Below are 16,841 nucleotides of genomic sequence, written 5' to 3' on the forward strand. Positions count from 1 at the left end.
CTATTTTCTGAAAGCATGTTCTGTGAAGTCGAACATGCTGTTGCAAATGTTGCAGCCATACTTTGTTTAGTTTGTGTTTGATTAATAATAGGTGAAAGCAGTCTGAGGAGCTCATCCAGGCGCTGCAAGTCAGTCCAGGTCGATGTGACGGGACAACCCAGAAGTTCGAAGGTCAGACTGCCCGGCTACCTCCGCGGCTCCAAACCCTGCAGCGTGCCAAACAAACATGTAAATATTCACAAGATATCCCTTCAGTTTCTTAGTTTTTGTTTTAGACCACCATTACTTTCTTTCTTTTCTTTTTCTATCTGTCTTTTATGCAGCCTGTCTGTCTTTCTTTTCTTTTTGTTTTACCTCCTGGATGAGTTGTCAGTGCTCTCCTCTTAATCCTGGTTGGTCTGCCAGTCCAGAGAAGGGCCATCATTTTTCCATGGTTTCGTCATTTGTGAATAATGGTTCTTGTGATGGCGTATTAGGTCCAGGTTAAGAAAGAATTACGAGAATAAAGTCTTAATATTATCAGTGTTATATTGTAGTAGACACATTAGCATCAGGTTGCTATCAGTGGCAGGCTTTGTCATGCTACTTAATAGCAACCTTATGCTCTTCTGTTTAGATTACCAGTACCAAAGTATAACTTCACACGATGCTCAACATTCCTCATTGTACTGCAGCTTTAAGACTGCTTTTGGATTGCGCATAATATTACAATTTTATTCTTGTAAGAGTTTATTTTTGTAACATTATGACTAATTTTGTAATTTTTGACTTTATTCTTGTTGTTTTATTTTTCTTAGTCTAGCCCTAAAACTCTGCTGTAGGCTCTCATCCTCAAATTGGCTTTGTAACCCTTTGCAGACTCAAATGTCAGTGAATTTGTAATATGATTTGTAACTTTTTAAGATGTCTTGGCCAACTTTGTGTTGTTTAATATGATTCTTAATCAGATTTTAGGGGGGAAGGGAAAAATTTCAAACATGGCAAGATTGTTTTGGATAACTTTTTTCTCCTAATAAATTAAATCATTATTCCGTTATTGGTTTATTTCTTCTCCTTACTTTTGTCAAATAGTAAAATGCATTTTAACCCCTAAAAATAACAAGGAAAGCAACAGCAGAAATCTATTAACAGTATGTATACCTTTACTTAAAGTGGCAGTATTATGCAAAATTGCCTTTATACAGCTTTACATCATGTTATAAAGTTATTCCCTTATCAAAGACATACCTGATGTGTTAACCTGATTCTTTCATGCATGTTTTAGAAATCCTTTAATCTCCTGTGGCAACCATTCAGCTTGTAGGATGCCTTTGGGGACCAAGATGCCTCTCCTTTTGCAGTTTCAGAGCTGCAGTTTCCAATCTACAGAGTTTCCACCTCACAGAGCCGACCTGCCCTGCGACTCCCCAACTTAGCTCCTTCAGACTAGCCCGAGCAATTAGCCAACACCGGGTGGAACTGTGCATTTGCTGAGCTCATTATACGAGCTACTTCTCAGTGCATCGCTGATAAAAACGTTGTTCAAGGGTTAATAGAGGAGTGCTGTTGTAATGACTTCCTGAAGGTGGAGTTTCAGAACGAGCAGGATGTTTTAAAGAGACAGAGGTCTAATTTCAAGTCGTATTTATTTTAAGTCATAACTGAAAGAAATAGCATCTTTATAACTGAAGGTTGCATAGTGATTTGATTGTGCTATAAAATGCCACTATATTTCTGGAAAATACATTATACTGCCCCTTCAACAGGGGAAAAGTGATAGATACCAGACTTCTGTGTTCTGTCCAAGTTACTTTCTTCTGTTCCAGTTCCTGAAGGTGGAAGAACCTGTGAGGAGGCATTGTCGGATAGCTACCCTGACTGATCCCGGTGCTGCGTTGAGGGGCTTCCTGCTCAACCCATCGCGCGTTGACTTTGGTACGCAGCAAGAGGGCACCTACGCCACCATTACCGTGGCAATGAAGAATTTGGGAGTCGACCCATCCAGGTACACCATCAGAAAACAAACAAGGGATCCAAGCGGGTAGATGCAGATTTTGGTGCAGCTCCATTTTCCAAAGGAATAATATTCTGTATGCATTTGTTTTTTCAATCTGCTACTATCAGGTTCACCGTGAAGCAGCCTCCTCCATCCACAGGCCTCAGAGTCATCTACCACCCTGGACCTGTAGGTTTCCACCTGAAAATCAACTGTCTGTACAACAGCTTAAAAGTCCAGTCCAACTTTTTCAGCATGTTTTGATGATGTAATTCCAGGTTGAATTTAATTAAATTCCAACTAAACCAGTTTAATCACTTTGCAGGTGCCCTCAGGTCTGCAGACGGAACTGCAGGTCCAGCTGTTTTCCACGTGTGACGGAATCGAGCTGAAGAAGTACGTCTCTGAAGACATAATCATCCTCACTGAAGCTGACATTCTCTACCTTCCTGTCACTGCTGATATCCTTTGGAGCGTCCTGCGTAAATAAGTTAAGATGGGAATTTTAACTATTTATATTCAGGTGGTATTAACAACAACAACAACAACAAAAACATTCCTTACATAGCTTCACTCATCCTTACTGAGAGATTTTATGTGGAGAACTCCATATGTGCATGCAGACAGGCAGGGGCTGAGTCCATCTGCTCTCACAGCTGGCCAGAAGGTCACATGGATGAGCCTTCAGCCCCCTGATCTATTCTCAGGTGAAAAACATTTTAAAAATCACCTTATCTCTGAGATATTAAAGGGTGTGAACTATTAATAGTCTTTTTTTTGTTTGTTTATTTCAGGCCACACTTGCAGCACATGGACTTCAGTGTGATTTGTGGCTAATTCCAGTCTGGATTGAACTTTGAAAATATAGTCCCCAACAAATAATAGTGGTGACTTTGCAGCTTTTTCTCATTGCTGGCAGCTTCTTATTTAGTTTCATTTGATCCCAGGTAGACTGGGAAGAAACTGGAGTACCTGGAGAGAACCCACGCATGCACAGGGAGTTCATGCAAACTAAGAGCAGGATTCTTGCTGCCAGGCAACAGTGCTACCAACAGTGCCACCATGCAGCCGTCAAACAGAAATATAATCCAGTTTAAGGGGAAAACAAAACTGGAATTTTGGGGTTGAATTTTTCTGGTATAATTTGAGAGCACACATTTTCAGTCTGGAAGCAGGATTTCATGTCTTTTGTTCTCAAAACATTTAAAACTTGTGCTTACATTTTCAGTCAGAAAGCAGGACTTTGTCTTTCTCCTCAAAAATTTGTAATGTTTGTACTCAAAACTTTTGCTCTCTTTAGAATATTCTGAGCTCTCTCAAACCTTTTTCCTCAAACTTGTCTGTTCGGATCAAATCTCCACTTGCAAACCTCTCTGCTTGCTTTCAAATCATTTTCTGCTCTCTCAAAGCAAAAAGTACCGTTGCCTGGCAATGTTCCAGCCTATAGAATGAAAGTGTTATACTGGGTTGTCCTCAAGGGTGCGTTTGTTTCCTTTTAGAGGGTGTCCCTGTGTGGCCATGTATCTGTCTAGATAGCTAGAAATCTATCTATACAGTTAAATAGGAACGGTTGATCTAGATAGATAGATAGATAGATAGATAGATAGATAGATAGATAGATAGATAGATATTAACCATCAAACTGATACAAATCAACAGCCGTTCTTTTTTTTTTTACCCCTCCAGGGGGTCTTTTGTGGGCTCTGGTGTCCCTTATGTAATAGTGGGCTGACAGGAAACAGGGAAGGAGAGGGGGGAAGACATGCGGCAAATGTTGTCGGGTCCGGGAGTCGAACCCGCGACGGCCGCGTCGAGGACTCAAGGCCTCCAAATACGGGTCGCACTACGCCCTACGCCACCACGGCACGCCCAACAGCCGTTCTTTTGAAAGCAGGCGGTGACTCTTTAAAGTGTAACTCACCTTTCAAGACTCTCTTTTTGGCCAGGAAACTCCCCACAGAAGCCAACAGCATTGCAGACTCACTCCTAAAGTCACTTCAGAAATGATCTAACTCCTGGTTTTGAACTGGAGGATGTAGAGACACACACACAGCCTGGTTATGAAGCCATTTTCACATAATGTAGTCCGGTATTATGCTGTGAAAAAGGCTCTTTGCTGGAGTAAAACTTTAAAAGCAAATGGTTTTCTTCCCACAATTGGAGAATCAAATAAGTTCACCATTCAAGTTCTTCAATTATATGTATGTATAAGAGCTGGACAATATGAGGAAAGTATTTAATTGCAATACTGTTGCTGAAAATTGTGATACTGATTTATGATTACCCCCATTTTTCTGATCCTTTTTATTTTTTACAATGTCTCCATAACTGTCTGTATGTCTTTACACACCAGCCACTAAATATAGACATTCAGTGCATTATTTAGGGCACTTATAGTCCATCCAACAGACAAAAGATGATACCAATATAATTGTGATACTATACATCTGAATTCCAATGATGGGGACAAGCTGTCATTTGCTATTGCATTATTACACACCGATAACCATGTGGATGACTTCGAATTGCATTGTTGCTGAAAATGTGCTACACAAATTGCCTTGCTTCTTGGATGAGGGACAAAAAGTCTTCAAGATATGGAGAGTAAAGATGTCGGGTATGAACCATGAGGATTTAGATTGTGTATTTTGTTCTTCCAATGTGCCTTTATCCCATTTTGTTTGCATTCCTTTCGATTATACTGTATTAAATGTGCTTTACAAATTGCCTTGGAGAATAAGTTCTTAATTTTTTTGTTTCCCCCCCATTTTTTTGTCTTGCACCTGCTGCAACCATATGAAAGGTATTAACTGTAGGACTTCAGCTGTGATTTCATGAGATGTAGGAGACGGTTTCTTATGATTTAAATGAATTAACTGCTGAACGTAATACTCTGCTCTCTGGTGCACAAAATTGGGGTGGGACTGTTGGGGTTTGACGTCAAAGGCGACCCAGCAAATGGTGTACGATAAACAAAGTTTAATTTCTGTCGTCACTTGGTCGTTTCTCCCGTGTTTCCCCTCTAACAGGTCAAACGACGGGTAAAATTTTCCGCTTCGCGTGCGTTCACTCTCCTGCGCTGCCGGTCACGCGCCCTCACGTGCCACAACTCGGCACGGAGCTCGGTGAGCGCGAGCGGCGGCCGTTGAGACGGTAAACCGTTTGCCAGAGTCGCGACGACGGGGTCCGACTGCGGCTGCTCCTCCCGGTCTCTCATTTCTTGTTTTATCCTTCGAAGCAGGGAGCCGGAGGAGCTGGGGGGGATGGAGCGGGTACCGCACCGTCTGTGAGCGGGGTCACAGCGCCGGGAGGAGGAGGAGACGCGGGAAGGACACCATCAGCATCGGCCGCAGCAGCAGATGAGGCTCATTTGCCGCAGGCCCCGCCATCGTGAAATCGGACACCGACTTGCGGCGGCGGATGGGGTGACCGTGCTCCCTGCTTCTCCGTCGTTACCGCCGGGGAGGCCCATGACTTCGGACGTTACCTGCGTGGGAGCTGCCCGTGGTCGGTTGTAAGGTGGAGGAAGGAGACAGGGAAAGGGGAGGAAGATGCAGACGGAGGAGGAGACGGCCGCCGCAGAAGAGCCCATTTTGGAGGAAGGGTCGGGACGAGAGCAGGTGAGGAAGGACATGCTCTGATTTTTTTTTTTTAAATTATTATTCTCGAGTCACGTTTGTTTACGCCTGATCAGAAGGAGTCCTTCAGACCCCCTCCTCCCTTTAAGAAAGCATTGTGTCATCCCTGGTGGTTCCCAAACAACCCCTTATTTCTACATCCTGTAGTATCTGCTCTTGTTCGCTGCTGCTCTTTCATTGACAAAACAGCTATTTTTGCTGTGCTCTCTTCATGCTTGCTGTGGTTTACACACACAAGGACACACAGTAAGACCTTGACTTTAATATGGATGAGTGAAAAATTAGTGGTTTAGGTGAGAAGAATTCAAAATCCACGTCCTTCTGCTGCATGATGTGTTTTCACAGAATAGTAAAACATGTCATCCATCAGCTGTCACCTCAAAACTACACAGGGGGATTACATCACAGTGAAGCCACACACCCACATCACATCCAGAATTACACCATCACACATAATGTGAGCGTAATCACAGAATAACACATCCCTCATGTGTTTTAGGGCGCAGTGCCCCCACTGCACTGTGCTTTGTGCTGTAAAAATGTATTTGCACGCATAGACATTTAATTTCCTTTCTCCAGCGACATTGAAATGTTTCAAATCCTTCCATCGTCCTTGGAGGGTTGTTGGGGGGCTGGTGCCTATCGCCAGCAGTGATTGGGCAAGAGGCGGGGTACACCATGGACAGTCAATCCATCTCCGGGACACACCATCATGCACGCACACACTCACTTAAAGGCCTTTTATAGTACTAAATAAACTAACAGTCCCACAGTCCAAAAACTAATGTTTTTGGACTGTGGGAAGCCGGAGTACCTGGAGAGAAACCATGCATGCTCAGGTAGAACATGCAGAAAGACACCAGGCTGGGATTCAAACCCAGGACCTTGTTGCTACAAGGCAACTGTTCCACCATGCAGCCCCATGTTTAAAATTATCAAAGAAATTGTAGTATTAGACAAAGATAATCAGTGTAAATACAAAAATCTATTCTGTTAACGATAATTTAGTGGGGGGGAAAAAAGTAGGACTCCACAATGTTTTTTTTTTTTTTTATCGCATCGCTATGTGCATCTCAAAGAATTGGTTGGAGTGCAATAAGTGCTAGCAACTTACAACTTTATGTCTGTAATGTATGTGACACATTACAGACATGTTTAATGTTGAATAAAAAGCTTTGGAAGATAAAGGGTTGGTAAAGTGGTCAGGGGATAAAAAAAACAAACTACAAATTTATTTTATTTTCCAAGACAGCAGATGTTGGCTATAAGCAATATTTCCAATAAAACTTTGCTTAGATGGAAAAAGTAGTTTTATTTATTTTTATGGCCTGGATAGACTACTGATTATCTGGGGTATATGTTTGCCACAAAGCCAAAGAAATTAATATCTTTCAATAATTTCTTTTCCTGTTGCAAGTTTTATTATTATTTAGCATTTTTCCAATATTATCAGACATCCCATGTTTTCCTAATACTGTGCAGCCCTCAACAAGCGGTCCAAATCAACCTGGCTGTAAAATAAATCCCTTTGAATCTGTCTAGTTTAGCAACAGCTGCTAGTGAGTCTTTCACTTTGCTGTGGAGCAATCTGATGGACTCTTCTTTGCAGAATTATGGGCTGTTCAAGCATGAACAGCCCGTTTAAGGGCCAAGTCACAGAATATCAACCAAATTAACTCCAGACTTTGACTAGGCCATTCCAAAACTCAAATTTTAAGGGGCTGTTTTTAAGCCATTCATTTGTGAATTTGCTGAAGGGCTTTGGATCCTTGTCCTCTCACATAAACAAAGTCCACCTGAAATCATGCCATCCAAGTCCTGAAATTGCAAAGCAATAAAACAATCTCACTACCGCCACTGTGTATCATCAGTATCATGTTCTGTTTTCTGTAATGCTGTGTTACGAGGTTTTACTCATGCCTTCCAGGAAGTTCCCCTTGTGTCTCGTGACTCAATGACATATTTTCCCAAAGTCTTGGAGGGTCATCAATGCCTTGTTTCCACTGAACGATTCGGTTCGGTACAGTACGCTATTTTACGGTATTCAGGAGAGCTTCCCGCTGCCATTTGGTTCAACTAACTCCAACCTTGACTGCCAAATGGCAGGCAGCTTCCTGCCTGCCATTTGGCAGCAGGAAGGTCAGGGGAGGCGGTGTTAAATCCAAATGCCTACCACACTAGTGTGTCTACCACTTGCTGCAAGCAATGACGTTTTTGTTTTTTGTCTCCCAGTCAATGGAGTGTGTAGTGTCACGCCAGTAGCTCCATCCTAACTGTACTGTACCATCCTGTTATCTTGTGGACTTACAAACCGAAGTGAGCTCAGGAATGGTACGATTTTAAATATAGTTTACTGGCTTATTTCTAACTATGGTTCTGTCTCATCTCTAAACTTTACCATGAAAGAACTAAACCGCCTGATGACTTAAAAATATTTGTATTTTTCTACTTTTGTTGAAACTGCAGCAAAAATCATTTTAAATTTAATAAATAGTACTAAGCCTCTGAGTAGTGTTGGAAGCTACTAATTTATATATGCAGTGTTTTTAGCTCTATTTGGCTTTAAACAGTGTGACTTCAGACCCAGAGAACCACTCTGTTTTTCATCTATAAGAGGATTTTGTTTCTGTAACCAAATATCAAAATCAAGAAAGAGGGACTAGACCTCATTAATGTAAGGCGTCAACATGTAGATGGGGTGTTAAATGCTGCCGTTCACTTTATTCCACCACTTTCTCCTGTCTGTGTCCAGGCCTTCATTGCAGACAGTGCGATGTAATCCAATGATGCAGCCTCCATCTGTTTTCTGCCTCCATTACTCTCATCTTCCCCTTCTCATCTCCTTCCTGTTTTAGATTCGCCTTGTGGAGTCTTACTGCCTCTCTCTCCATTTAGCTCTCCCTTTCAAGCTGCACACTCTTACCTCCATTAACTTTATTTGCTCTCATGTCGACATGGGGTTATGCATGTGTGTTCACATAGGCGTAATTACAAATGAGGCGGAGCTGCGTGATTGACAATAAAATGGTAATTTTGGTACACAGATCCCTGCATGGAACCAAAAATGACTCCTTTCCGCATTGAGGTCTGCTGCAGTAAACCAACCAGTACTAATTTATTGCAAAATAATTCTCAAATTATTGGACTGTTCGACTAACTTTCAAAGTGTTGAAAGATTAGATTTTTGGATGTAAAATGTGCCAAACCACACTTGGAGTTTTTGTCTAAATGTTCTGTTTACTTATTATTAACATATGACACACAACAGGTTTTAAAATCTTAGTTAAAATATATATTTCTTAACTAATTGGAAAGTTAACTGAATATATTTTAAAGTTAGTTGGATCTGACAAATACATTCCATCCTCAGTATCAATTGTGTGCAATCGCATAAGGCAGCTCCAACGCATCATTTGGCAGGATATTGAATTTCAAGTCATTTCAAGTAGGTTCTGGATGTAAATTATATTTTTGGCCTGTTGGACAGAATTATTTTAAGTGTATGAGATGCTAAATATCACAAAGTGGCAGAGATGTTTTAACTTTAGAAAATAGTCAGAAAGGGTGGGTTAGTCATCTTGATATTGTCATTGTAATCTTGCAGCTCTATTTTCAGCCTATTTTTGTTCGTCCACAAACAAAAAATACAAATATAAGAAAATAATTCACTCAACTATTGATACCCTGATGTTGGGTTAGTTTCTGTGACCTGTGCAGCAACCAATATATAAAAAAAAATATGACCTTTCTATATCCATGATTTGCAAAATTAGGTTGACTTTGCCTTTTCTGTCATTCTAACAACTCTAGAATAACAATCTGCATGCTTTTCTACCTTTACAACATTCACAGATAAAAAAGAGACTGGATCGGCTGTTGCAGCTCTATCTCTGTCTGTGTTTTGAGTGCAAAAGAGGCAGAGTTTTCGAAAATAATGAGCATATCTTGGCTACAAGCTGCAGAATTATCAGCAACACAATAATCTCATGTTAAAGTTGACAATGGAACTAAGTAGGCATGGTTTCACTGAAGACTGTTGCTCCATCAGATATGTCTTTAGAAACAAAAGTCTGTCCTGTCAAAACCAGAGTAGGGACAAAATATCTGTGACCGTCAGCAAAAATGGAGCCTGCAGCGTCAACATTATTAGTGATCGAGTTAAGCCGGAGACAATCACAATAGTAATGTAGATCGTGTCGTTCTGACGAAAACAGTGTGTTATTTTATCACTCTTAAAAACCACTAAGTTTTGGAGCATAGCATTGGGTTCAATGCAGTGTTGAACAGACAGCTCTTTATCAGGAAATACTTTTTCTATAATGATTCTGGACAAAAAAAGTCCTAATTGGGATATCGTTAGATAGCGTTGCAATCCTGTTGGTGATTCTATAACTTGACAGAAGTCACCAAAGAATTTCTAGAGCAAGATTATTAACTCCGTTTTGTGATATTAAAAAACCGACAGTGATGAAGGTTGGACTTAGTGGGAAATATTTGTGGATGTAGTGGGAAAAAAATCTAAGCGGCACAATGACCTATTTAAACTGTGTAAGGTGAGTAGACTGCAGCATGAAGAGACAGTCAGCTTATGACTCTATCCAACAAAATGCCTCAAAAAGGACTTTACAAATTATTCAAAAAGCCTGTAAAAATTATGATCAAAATAGCTTTTTAGACCTTTTCCGCTTATGATGACAGTATGTCTTTTTGTAACGTTTGTTAATATTTTTGTTGGCTGAACCATTGCATGTTTCGACAATTTTTCCCTCTGGTTTTGGATGAGGTGCATATACAAGCAGCTTTGTCTTTACTTTTGGACAATTATTTTGATGCGTAATCAAGGCATTGCCTTTGCAAGCTGAACTAAAGTATAAGCATCTATAAAGCTCAGGTAATCCCTGAACTACTATCCTAGATCCCAGAAGAGTTGAAAATGAGCTTTTTGGATGCAGAACAGGTCCAATGAGCAGAGAGAGAAGGAGGACGTTAAGACTGTCTTTGGGCATAACATTAAAGTTTTATGTAGTTTTTTTCTGTTTTATTTCTGTGACATCTACAAAAGCAGTTGTTTTCTTGACTTACCTGCTAATACTTTTGTCGAATTACATTTATAGTGGGAGAATTACACCGGATGATCATTTTCAGGCAGAAGGATAATGTTTGTATCACCGTTAGACTGTGGTGACACATGGCTACCTCAGTAAGTGCTAACAATCTATCTGTTATTGCAGCTTGTAGCCTGACACTCGAGAAGGGCTCAATTCAGTCCCAATAAGAGGAAATGGATTTAAATTGTGCTCTGCAGGCATCAAAAGCACATTTTCCTCACTTCCCTACCTCATTCGCCACCCACGCACTGGGGCAGCTAATTATAGCCGCTCCAGTCACACCTAACGAGCTGAATCAGTTCGAGCACAGAATCAATGTGGGAGAGAGTGATTCTATTAAGCACCTCATGTTGGAAAAGGTGTGTGAAAACAGTGTGTACAGTGGACAGATTGAGAACTATGTGCAAAGAGGGGTTTTGAAGTACACCTGCTATCAAAACCCAATTCATCAGTAGTTGTAGTTTGTAATTTGTGAAGTTGAAAGCTAATTGAATGTTTTCTACGCTTTTAGTATGAGGAAATATGTTCAAAGCAACTCAGCAAGCATGTTTATGCATAGCAAATGCATTTTATGGAAAAATTAGTCTGTTTGCAAGAAGAGTAGATCTGCTGTTTGCCCAGACTTGTTAAGAGCTTTCTGAACCTAAAATAAGAAGCTGGACTTAAGGATCCAACCCTGACTGCTGTACTCTGTTTAATAAGCTAACTGGTGGTTCAGGCTTTAGATGCTCTGAAATAAATTTGGTACTGTAATTTGCAGTGTTGTATAAAGTACTGAAATCTCAGAGTCAAGTAAAAGTACAAGTACCTCTCCAAAATATGACTTTGGTAAAAGTCGAAGTCACTGACTGAAATGTTACTTGAGTTAAAGTCTTAAAGTATTTGAAACTTCTTGTACTTAAGTATGGAAATTACTGTAAAAATGGATGTACTCAAGTAATGTAATGAAAAGTACAAGTAAAAAGTAAAACAAAGCAAATGCAGTTTGAATGACATTTTTTATATTTTGGTAAACTTGTCAAATACACTTAAAATAATGTACCCAGCCAAGTGCAGGCAAAATTAAACCTGCTAATAGATATACCTGCAGGCATCATTTAGTTAAGAAAATTAGGTGCTTTACCTATAGCACAAGGTTAACTTAACCTGCTTTACAACTGAACCAGCTTCTTAGTATACCCTCCAGGACAGAAAATACAAAGTTTTTGTAAGCCTTAAGTTTTCCCTTCAAGTAAGGTCAGTGCTGAAAATGAGAAAAATAAATAGTACAGAAAATGCGGCCAACATGAAGAAAAAGAGCTGTTACGATTACTCTACTTCACAAATCAGTGAATCAGTCAATGCTACAGTCAGTAGGTGGTGCACACAACTGGTCATTATGCAAAAGAAAAAAAGAATTGGGAGGGAAATGCAGCTTTTTGGCATCTGAAAACCTGGTTTTGAACTTGCATGCCTTTCCTATATTCGTTAAATTTAGTCTAAATTGCTATCGCTATGGCTTCTGCCCCCCTTGACCAGAGGAGTCTAGGTAGCCTGCTACAGTCAACATTAGGCCTAAGCGTAATACACCACGTGTGGAACTGAAACAATGCCAAACAAAGTTCATTTATGGTCAAGATTTCACAATACAGTAGTGTCTAGTGACCAAGCTATAGTTACTGAAACAGGAGGATTATAACCATTTCATAAGACGTTACCTCGATGTGTTTCTTCAAGTTGGACGGGGAGTTTTTGTAAGATAGAATTTCCACATCTTCGGGCAGGAATAACATAAACTGCATGCGGTACGACGAATCTTTAACACCCACGAAAGAATGTATTGTGTTTAAATAAGGCCATGGGCTCTCATCACCAGCTGGTGGTTCCCCTTGAGCCGTGTCCGACGTAGTTGCAGTCGTTGTGGTCTCCGTCTCCTCCTCCATGTGGCTGCTGCTGATTGCGAGACGTGCTTTGTGTTTAATGGGAGAAGCGAAGCAGGTGTATCCTATTGGTGGTGATGAACCAGCCCAGGCAAGTAGGCTACCGACTTTGTTCGGTAGCCTACTTGCTACTTGCTAATCAGTAGGTGGGGTCAAAACACTTGCGTTTCTCTCTCTCGCTTTTTTGTAACGAGTACCGTAACTAGGCCTGTCGCGATAAACGATAAATCAATTAATCGTACGATAAATTAAAACTACCGACGTCATTTTAATTATCGGCATTATCGTCTCTTCCGGCCTTTTTCTCTTTCTGTTAATGACACTGAATGAAAAAAAGCTCAACTCCGAAGCTCTCCACTGACCCCCCCTTCCTCATTTCCTTAGTTTAATGCCCAGCGCACACGACACGATCTTAGAGCTGTCGGCTGATTGTCGGCCCATTTTCAAAACCTGACAGATCACACATTAGCCAACAGAAATCCTAGGTATGACGGTTCGATCGGGTTCGGTCCTGCCGTGTGGTGTCCAACAATGGGCACAAAATAATGGCTACAAGTCCAGTGAACTAATTTTAAAACCAGGCATTAATCAATGCTTTACTACAATCTACCTGCAATGCATGTGGCTAGTGTCAGCGTAAAGTCCTGACTGAATGAAAATCATCAGAACCTGTTTACGTCACGTTAACGAAGAACAGCTGAAAAGTTACCGGTTTCGCTCCAACTCCTCCCCTTGTCATTTCTATATTCTTTGCATGTTGAATAAACATTAATGTTGTTTCCTCATATCATCTCCAATGTCCGCTGGACTTGCTCCGTGTCAGCTGTTTGGGATTCCCCTCCGTAATTTCCCCTCAGAAAGAATCCACGCTTTCTGATTGACTACCTGTCACATTCAACAGGCTGCGTTAAGATCCCAGTCAGAGAAAATCCCTGATTTAGATCAGAGCGGCAACTATGATCTACCGTAACACACCACACAATCTTAGGAAGACCAACGTTTTAAGATTGTTGTAAGGGGAAAAATAGGAGCAAAAAATTGTGTAGTGTGAATTATTGCATCAGGTAGTCGATGTGCCCATCTTCTCTATTTAAATCTAATTATTACTGAAGGGCAACATAATATACAGACTTCATAATCTGCCCTCTTTTGGTTGAATGCAGTATTTATTTACACTTTGGCTTTATGTTGTTTAGTTTTTATTCAAGTACATTTTTTATTAATAAGACTGAGAATCCATTTTATTTTTGTTTTTGGTTGTTTTGTTGATTTTGTTTACCAGTTCCAGTGTTTAGTGTTCTTTTGAAAATAAAGTGTATCTAACTTTGGCAGGAAATCGCATGGATTATTACGGTCATTATTATGGTCATATCTGTTGAGATTTTTTGCCATTCACTATGATTCTGGAGATAATGTCTAAGTTGCAAGTATCTGTAAAAATCAGTTTTTTGTGGATTAAATTCCCTTTGGATTTGTTCAAAAGATTTCATTATTGATCCATTAAAAAGCTGTGCTATAAATACCAGTCCCCCTTTTGTCCATCTCTCAAACCCTGTATCCATAGTAGCTGGGGTAAAATCTGGAATCTTTGCTATTTTTACAATTTTTGATATAGAGTCAGGGAAATTAAATTTCTTTTTTACTCTTGACCAAATGTTAATCGTTTCCTTAATCCAGCAATTTTCAATTTTGAGATTTCTTTGAACCCTCCTTGTGTAAAGGGCAGTGACTCTAGGGACAGATTTGGGCAGGCTCTTTGCTCCATATCTACCCATATTGTCTCTTGATCCTTTGCTAACCATAGAGCTATGGCTCTCAGTTGAGCAGCTAAATAATAATTCTTTAATTCCGGTAAACCTAACCCTCCATTACTCTTTGAGGACTGAAGTATTTTAAATTTGATTCTTGCCTTTTTATTTGCCATACAAACCTTGATATTCTTTTATCCATCTCTTTAAAAAAGGAGTTAGGAATGGAAACTGGGAGTGATTGGAATACAAACAGTAGTCTTGGTAATACATTCATTCTGACTGTTTCTACCCTCCCCCTGAGGGTCAGTGGTAGGATCTCCCATCTTTCTAGGTCTTTTATAATTTCCTTCTTCAGTTTCTCATAATTTGCTTTGAATAATTGTGAAGTTCGAGGTCTGATAATTATGCCCAAGTATCTAAATCCTTTATCGGTCCATTTGAACTTTACTTTATCTCTTAGCTGTGCTGAGCATTCCCCTGATACCATCATTGCTACTGATTTACTTTCGTTACTCGCATACCCAGAGATATTCCCATATTCTTTAAGGCTTTCTAGTAAAGCTGGTACTGACCGGAGTGGTTCTGTTAGGAGTACTAATAGATCGTCGGCAAACAGTGATATTTTATGTTCCACCCCTCCCTCGTCTCTTATTCCCTGGATTTGTTTATTCTGTCTTATTGCTTCTGCCATCGGTTCAATATTAACCGCGAATAGTAGAGGGCTTAGACAGTCCCCCTGTCTAACTCCTCTCTTGAGATCAAAAAATTCTGAACAGTACCCATTAATTCGAATTCGGGATTTTGGATTTTTATAGATTACTTTCACCCATTCAACAAATTGCTGTGAAAATCCAAATCTCAATAATGTCTGGTATAGAAAACTCCATTTTACCCTGTCAAAAGCCTTTTGGGCATCTAAACTAATTAAAAGGGAGGATAATGATTTAAATTTTGTATATGACATTACATTTAATATTCTTCTAATATTGTTTGCTCCCTGCCTCCCCAGAATAAATCGCATTTGGTCTGGTTTAATCAATTTAGCTATATATTTTTGCATTCTTTTTGCCATTATACTTGTTAGTATTTTTACATCGTTGCATAATAAGCTCATGGGTCTGTAGCCTTCACACATAGTTGGGTCTTTACCTTCTTTATAGATTACCGATATAATGGCTTCAGACCGTGATTTAGGGGGGTCCCCCTCTGTTAGTGCATAGTTGAATACCTTACATATTGCTGGCGTTAGTTCTTGGCTAAATGTTTTGTAGAATTGCCCTGGTAGTCAATCTGTCCCCGGAGGTTTGTTGTTTTTGTGGTTTTTAATAACATTCATAATTTCCTGTGAAGTTATAGGTCGGGTCATTTCCAGCGACTCTTCTTCTGACAAAGTTGGGAGATTAATCTTTTTGAAAAAAGAGGATGTTACATCTTCCTGAGTGTTTTTGTCCGTATTATTATATAGTTTTTTATAGTATTCTGCGAATGTTTCAGCTATTTCTTTGGGTTGTGTTTTAGTCTGCATTGTTGAGGGGTGTTTTATTTTGGGGACGTGTCTATTTATTTGGGCTTTCCTAAGTTGAAATGCAAAAAGGCGACTCGCCCTATTGCCCGACTCAGAGGTCAGTCCTGACTCGGAGGCCGGTCCCAACTCGGCCCCGAGTCAGAGGCCGGTCCCGAGTCAGAGGCCGGACCAGAGTCAGGGGCCGGACCCGAGTTAGGGGCCGGACCGGACTCAGAGGCCGGTCCCGACTCAGAGGCCGGTCCCGAGTCAGAGGCCGGACCCGAGTCAGAGGCCGGTCCCGAGTCAGGGGCCGGTCCCGAGTCAGAGGCCGGTCCCGAGTCAGGGGCCGGTCCCGACTCAGAGGCCGGTCCCGAGTCTGAGGCCGGACCCGAGTCAGGGGCCGGACCGGACTCAGAGGCCGGTCCCGAGTCAGAGGCCGGTCCCGAGTCAGAGGCCGGTCCCGAATCAGGGGCCGGACCGGACTCAGAGGCCGGCCCCGAGTCAGAGGCCGGTCCCGAGTCAGAGGCCGGTCCCAACTCAGAGGCCGGACAGGACTCAGGGGCCGGTTCCGACTCAGAGGCCGGACAGGACTCAGGGGCCGGTCCCGACTCAGAGGCCGGACAGGACTCAGGGGCCGGTCCCGACTCAGAGGCCGGACAGGACTCAGGGGCCGGTCCTGACTCAGAGGCCGGACAGGACTCAGGGGCCGGTCCCGACTCAGAGGCCGGACAGGACTCAGGGGCCGGTCCCGACTCAGAGGCCGGACAGGACTCAGGGGCCGGTCCCGACTCAGAGGCCGGTCCCGACTCAGAGGCCGGCCCCAAGTCAGAGGCTGGTCCCGAGTCAGAGGCCAGCCCCGACTCAGAGGCCGGTCCCGAGCCAGGGGCTGGACCGGACTCAGAGGCCGGTCCTGAGTCAGAGGCCGGCCCCGACTCAGAGGCCGGTC

General features: G+C 41.6%; 2 protein-coding genes across 2 annotated transcripts in view; both read left to right on the forward strand.

Annotated features, from left to right (window-relative positions):
* Window positions 1–3,665, forward strand: part of spag17 (sperm associated antigen 17) — a 29,895-nt gene extending 26,230 nt beyond the window's left edge. The window contains exons 43-48 of the mRNA XM_023345771.1: window positions 92–228; window positions 1,806–1,984; window positions 2,104–2,164; window positions 2,301–2,436; window positions 2,550–2,682; window positions 2,770–3,665. Of these exons, the coding sequence (XP_023201539.1) occupies window positions 92–228; window positions 1,806–1,984; window positions 2,104–2,164; window positions 2,301–2,436; window positions 2,550–2,671 (635 nt within the window). The 3' untranslated portion in view covers window positions 2,672–2,682; window positions 2,770–3,665. The remainder of the gene's footprint in view (window positions 1–91; window positions 229–1,805; window positions 1,985–2,103; window positions 2,165–2,300; window positions 2,437–2,549; window positions 2,683–2,769) is intronic.
* A 1,163-nt stretch (window positions 3,666–4,828) lies between these two features.
* LOC102217133 (transmembrane protein 151B-like) overlaps window positions 4,829–16,841 on the forward strand; it is a 38,824-nt gene continuing 26,811 nt past the window's right edge. Inside the window, exon 1 of the mRNA XM_023346219.1 lies at window positions 4,829–5,595. Within this exon, the coding sequence (XP_023201987.1) occupies window positions 5,527–5,595 (69 nt within the window). The 5' untranslated portion in view covers window positions 4,829–5,526. The remainder of the gene's footprint in view (window positions 5,596–16,841) is intronic.

Source organism: Xiphophorus maculatus, chromosome 14, assembly GCF_002775205.1.
Source record: "Xiphophorus maculatus strain JP 163 A chromosome 14, X_maculatus-5.0-male, whole genome shotgun sequence".
In the NCBI taxonomy this organism is placed as follows: Eukaryota; Metazoa; Chordata; class Actinopteri; order Cyprinodontiformes; family Poeciliidae; genus Xiphophorus; species Xiphophorus maculatus.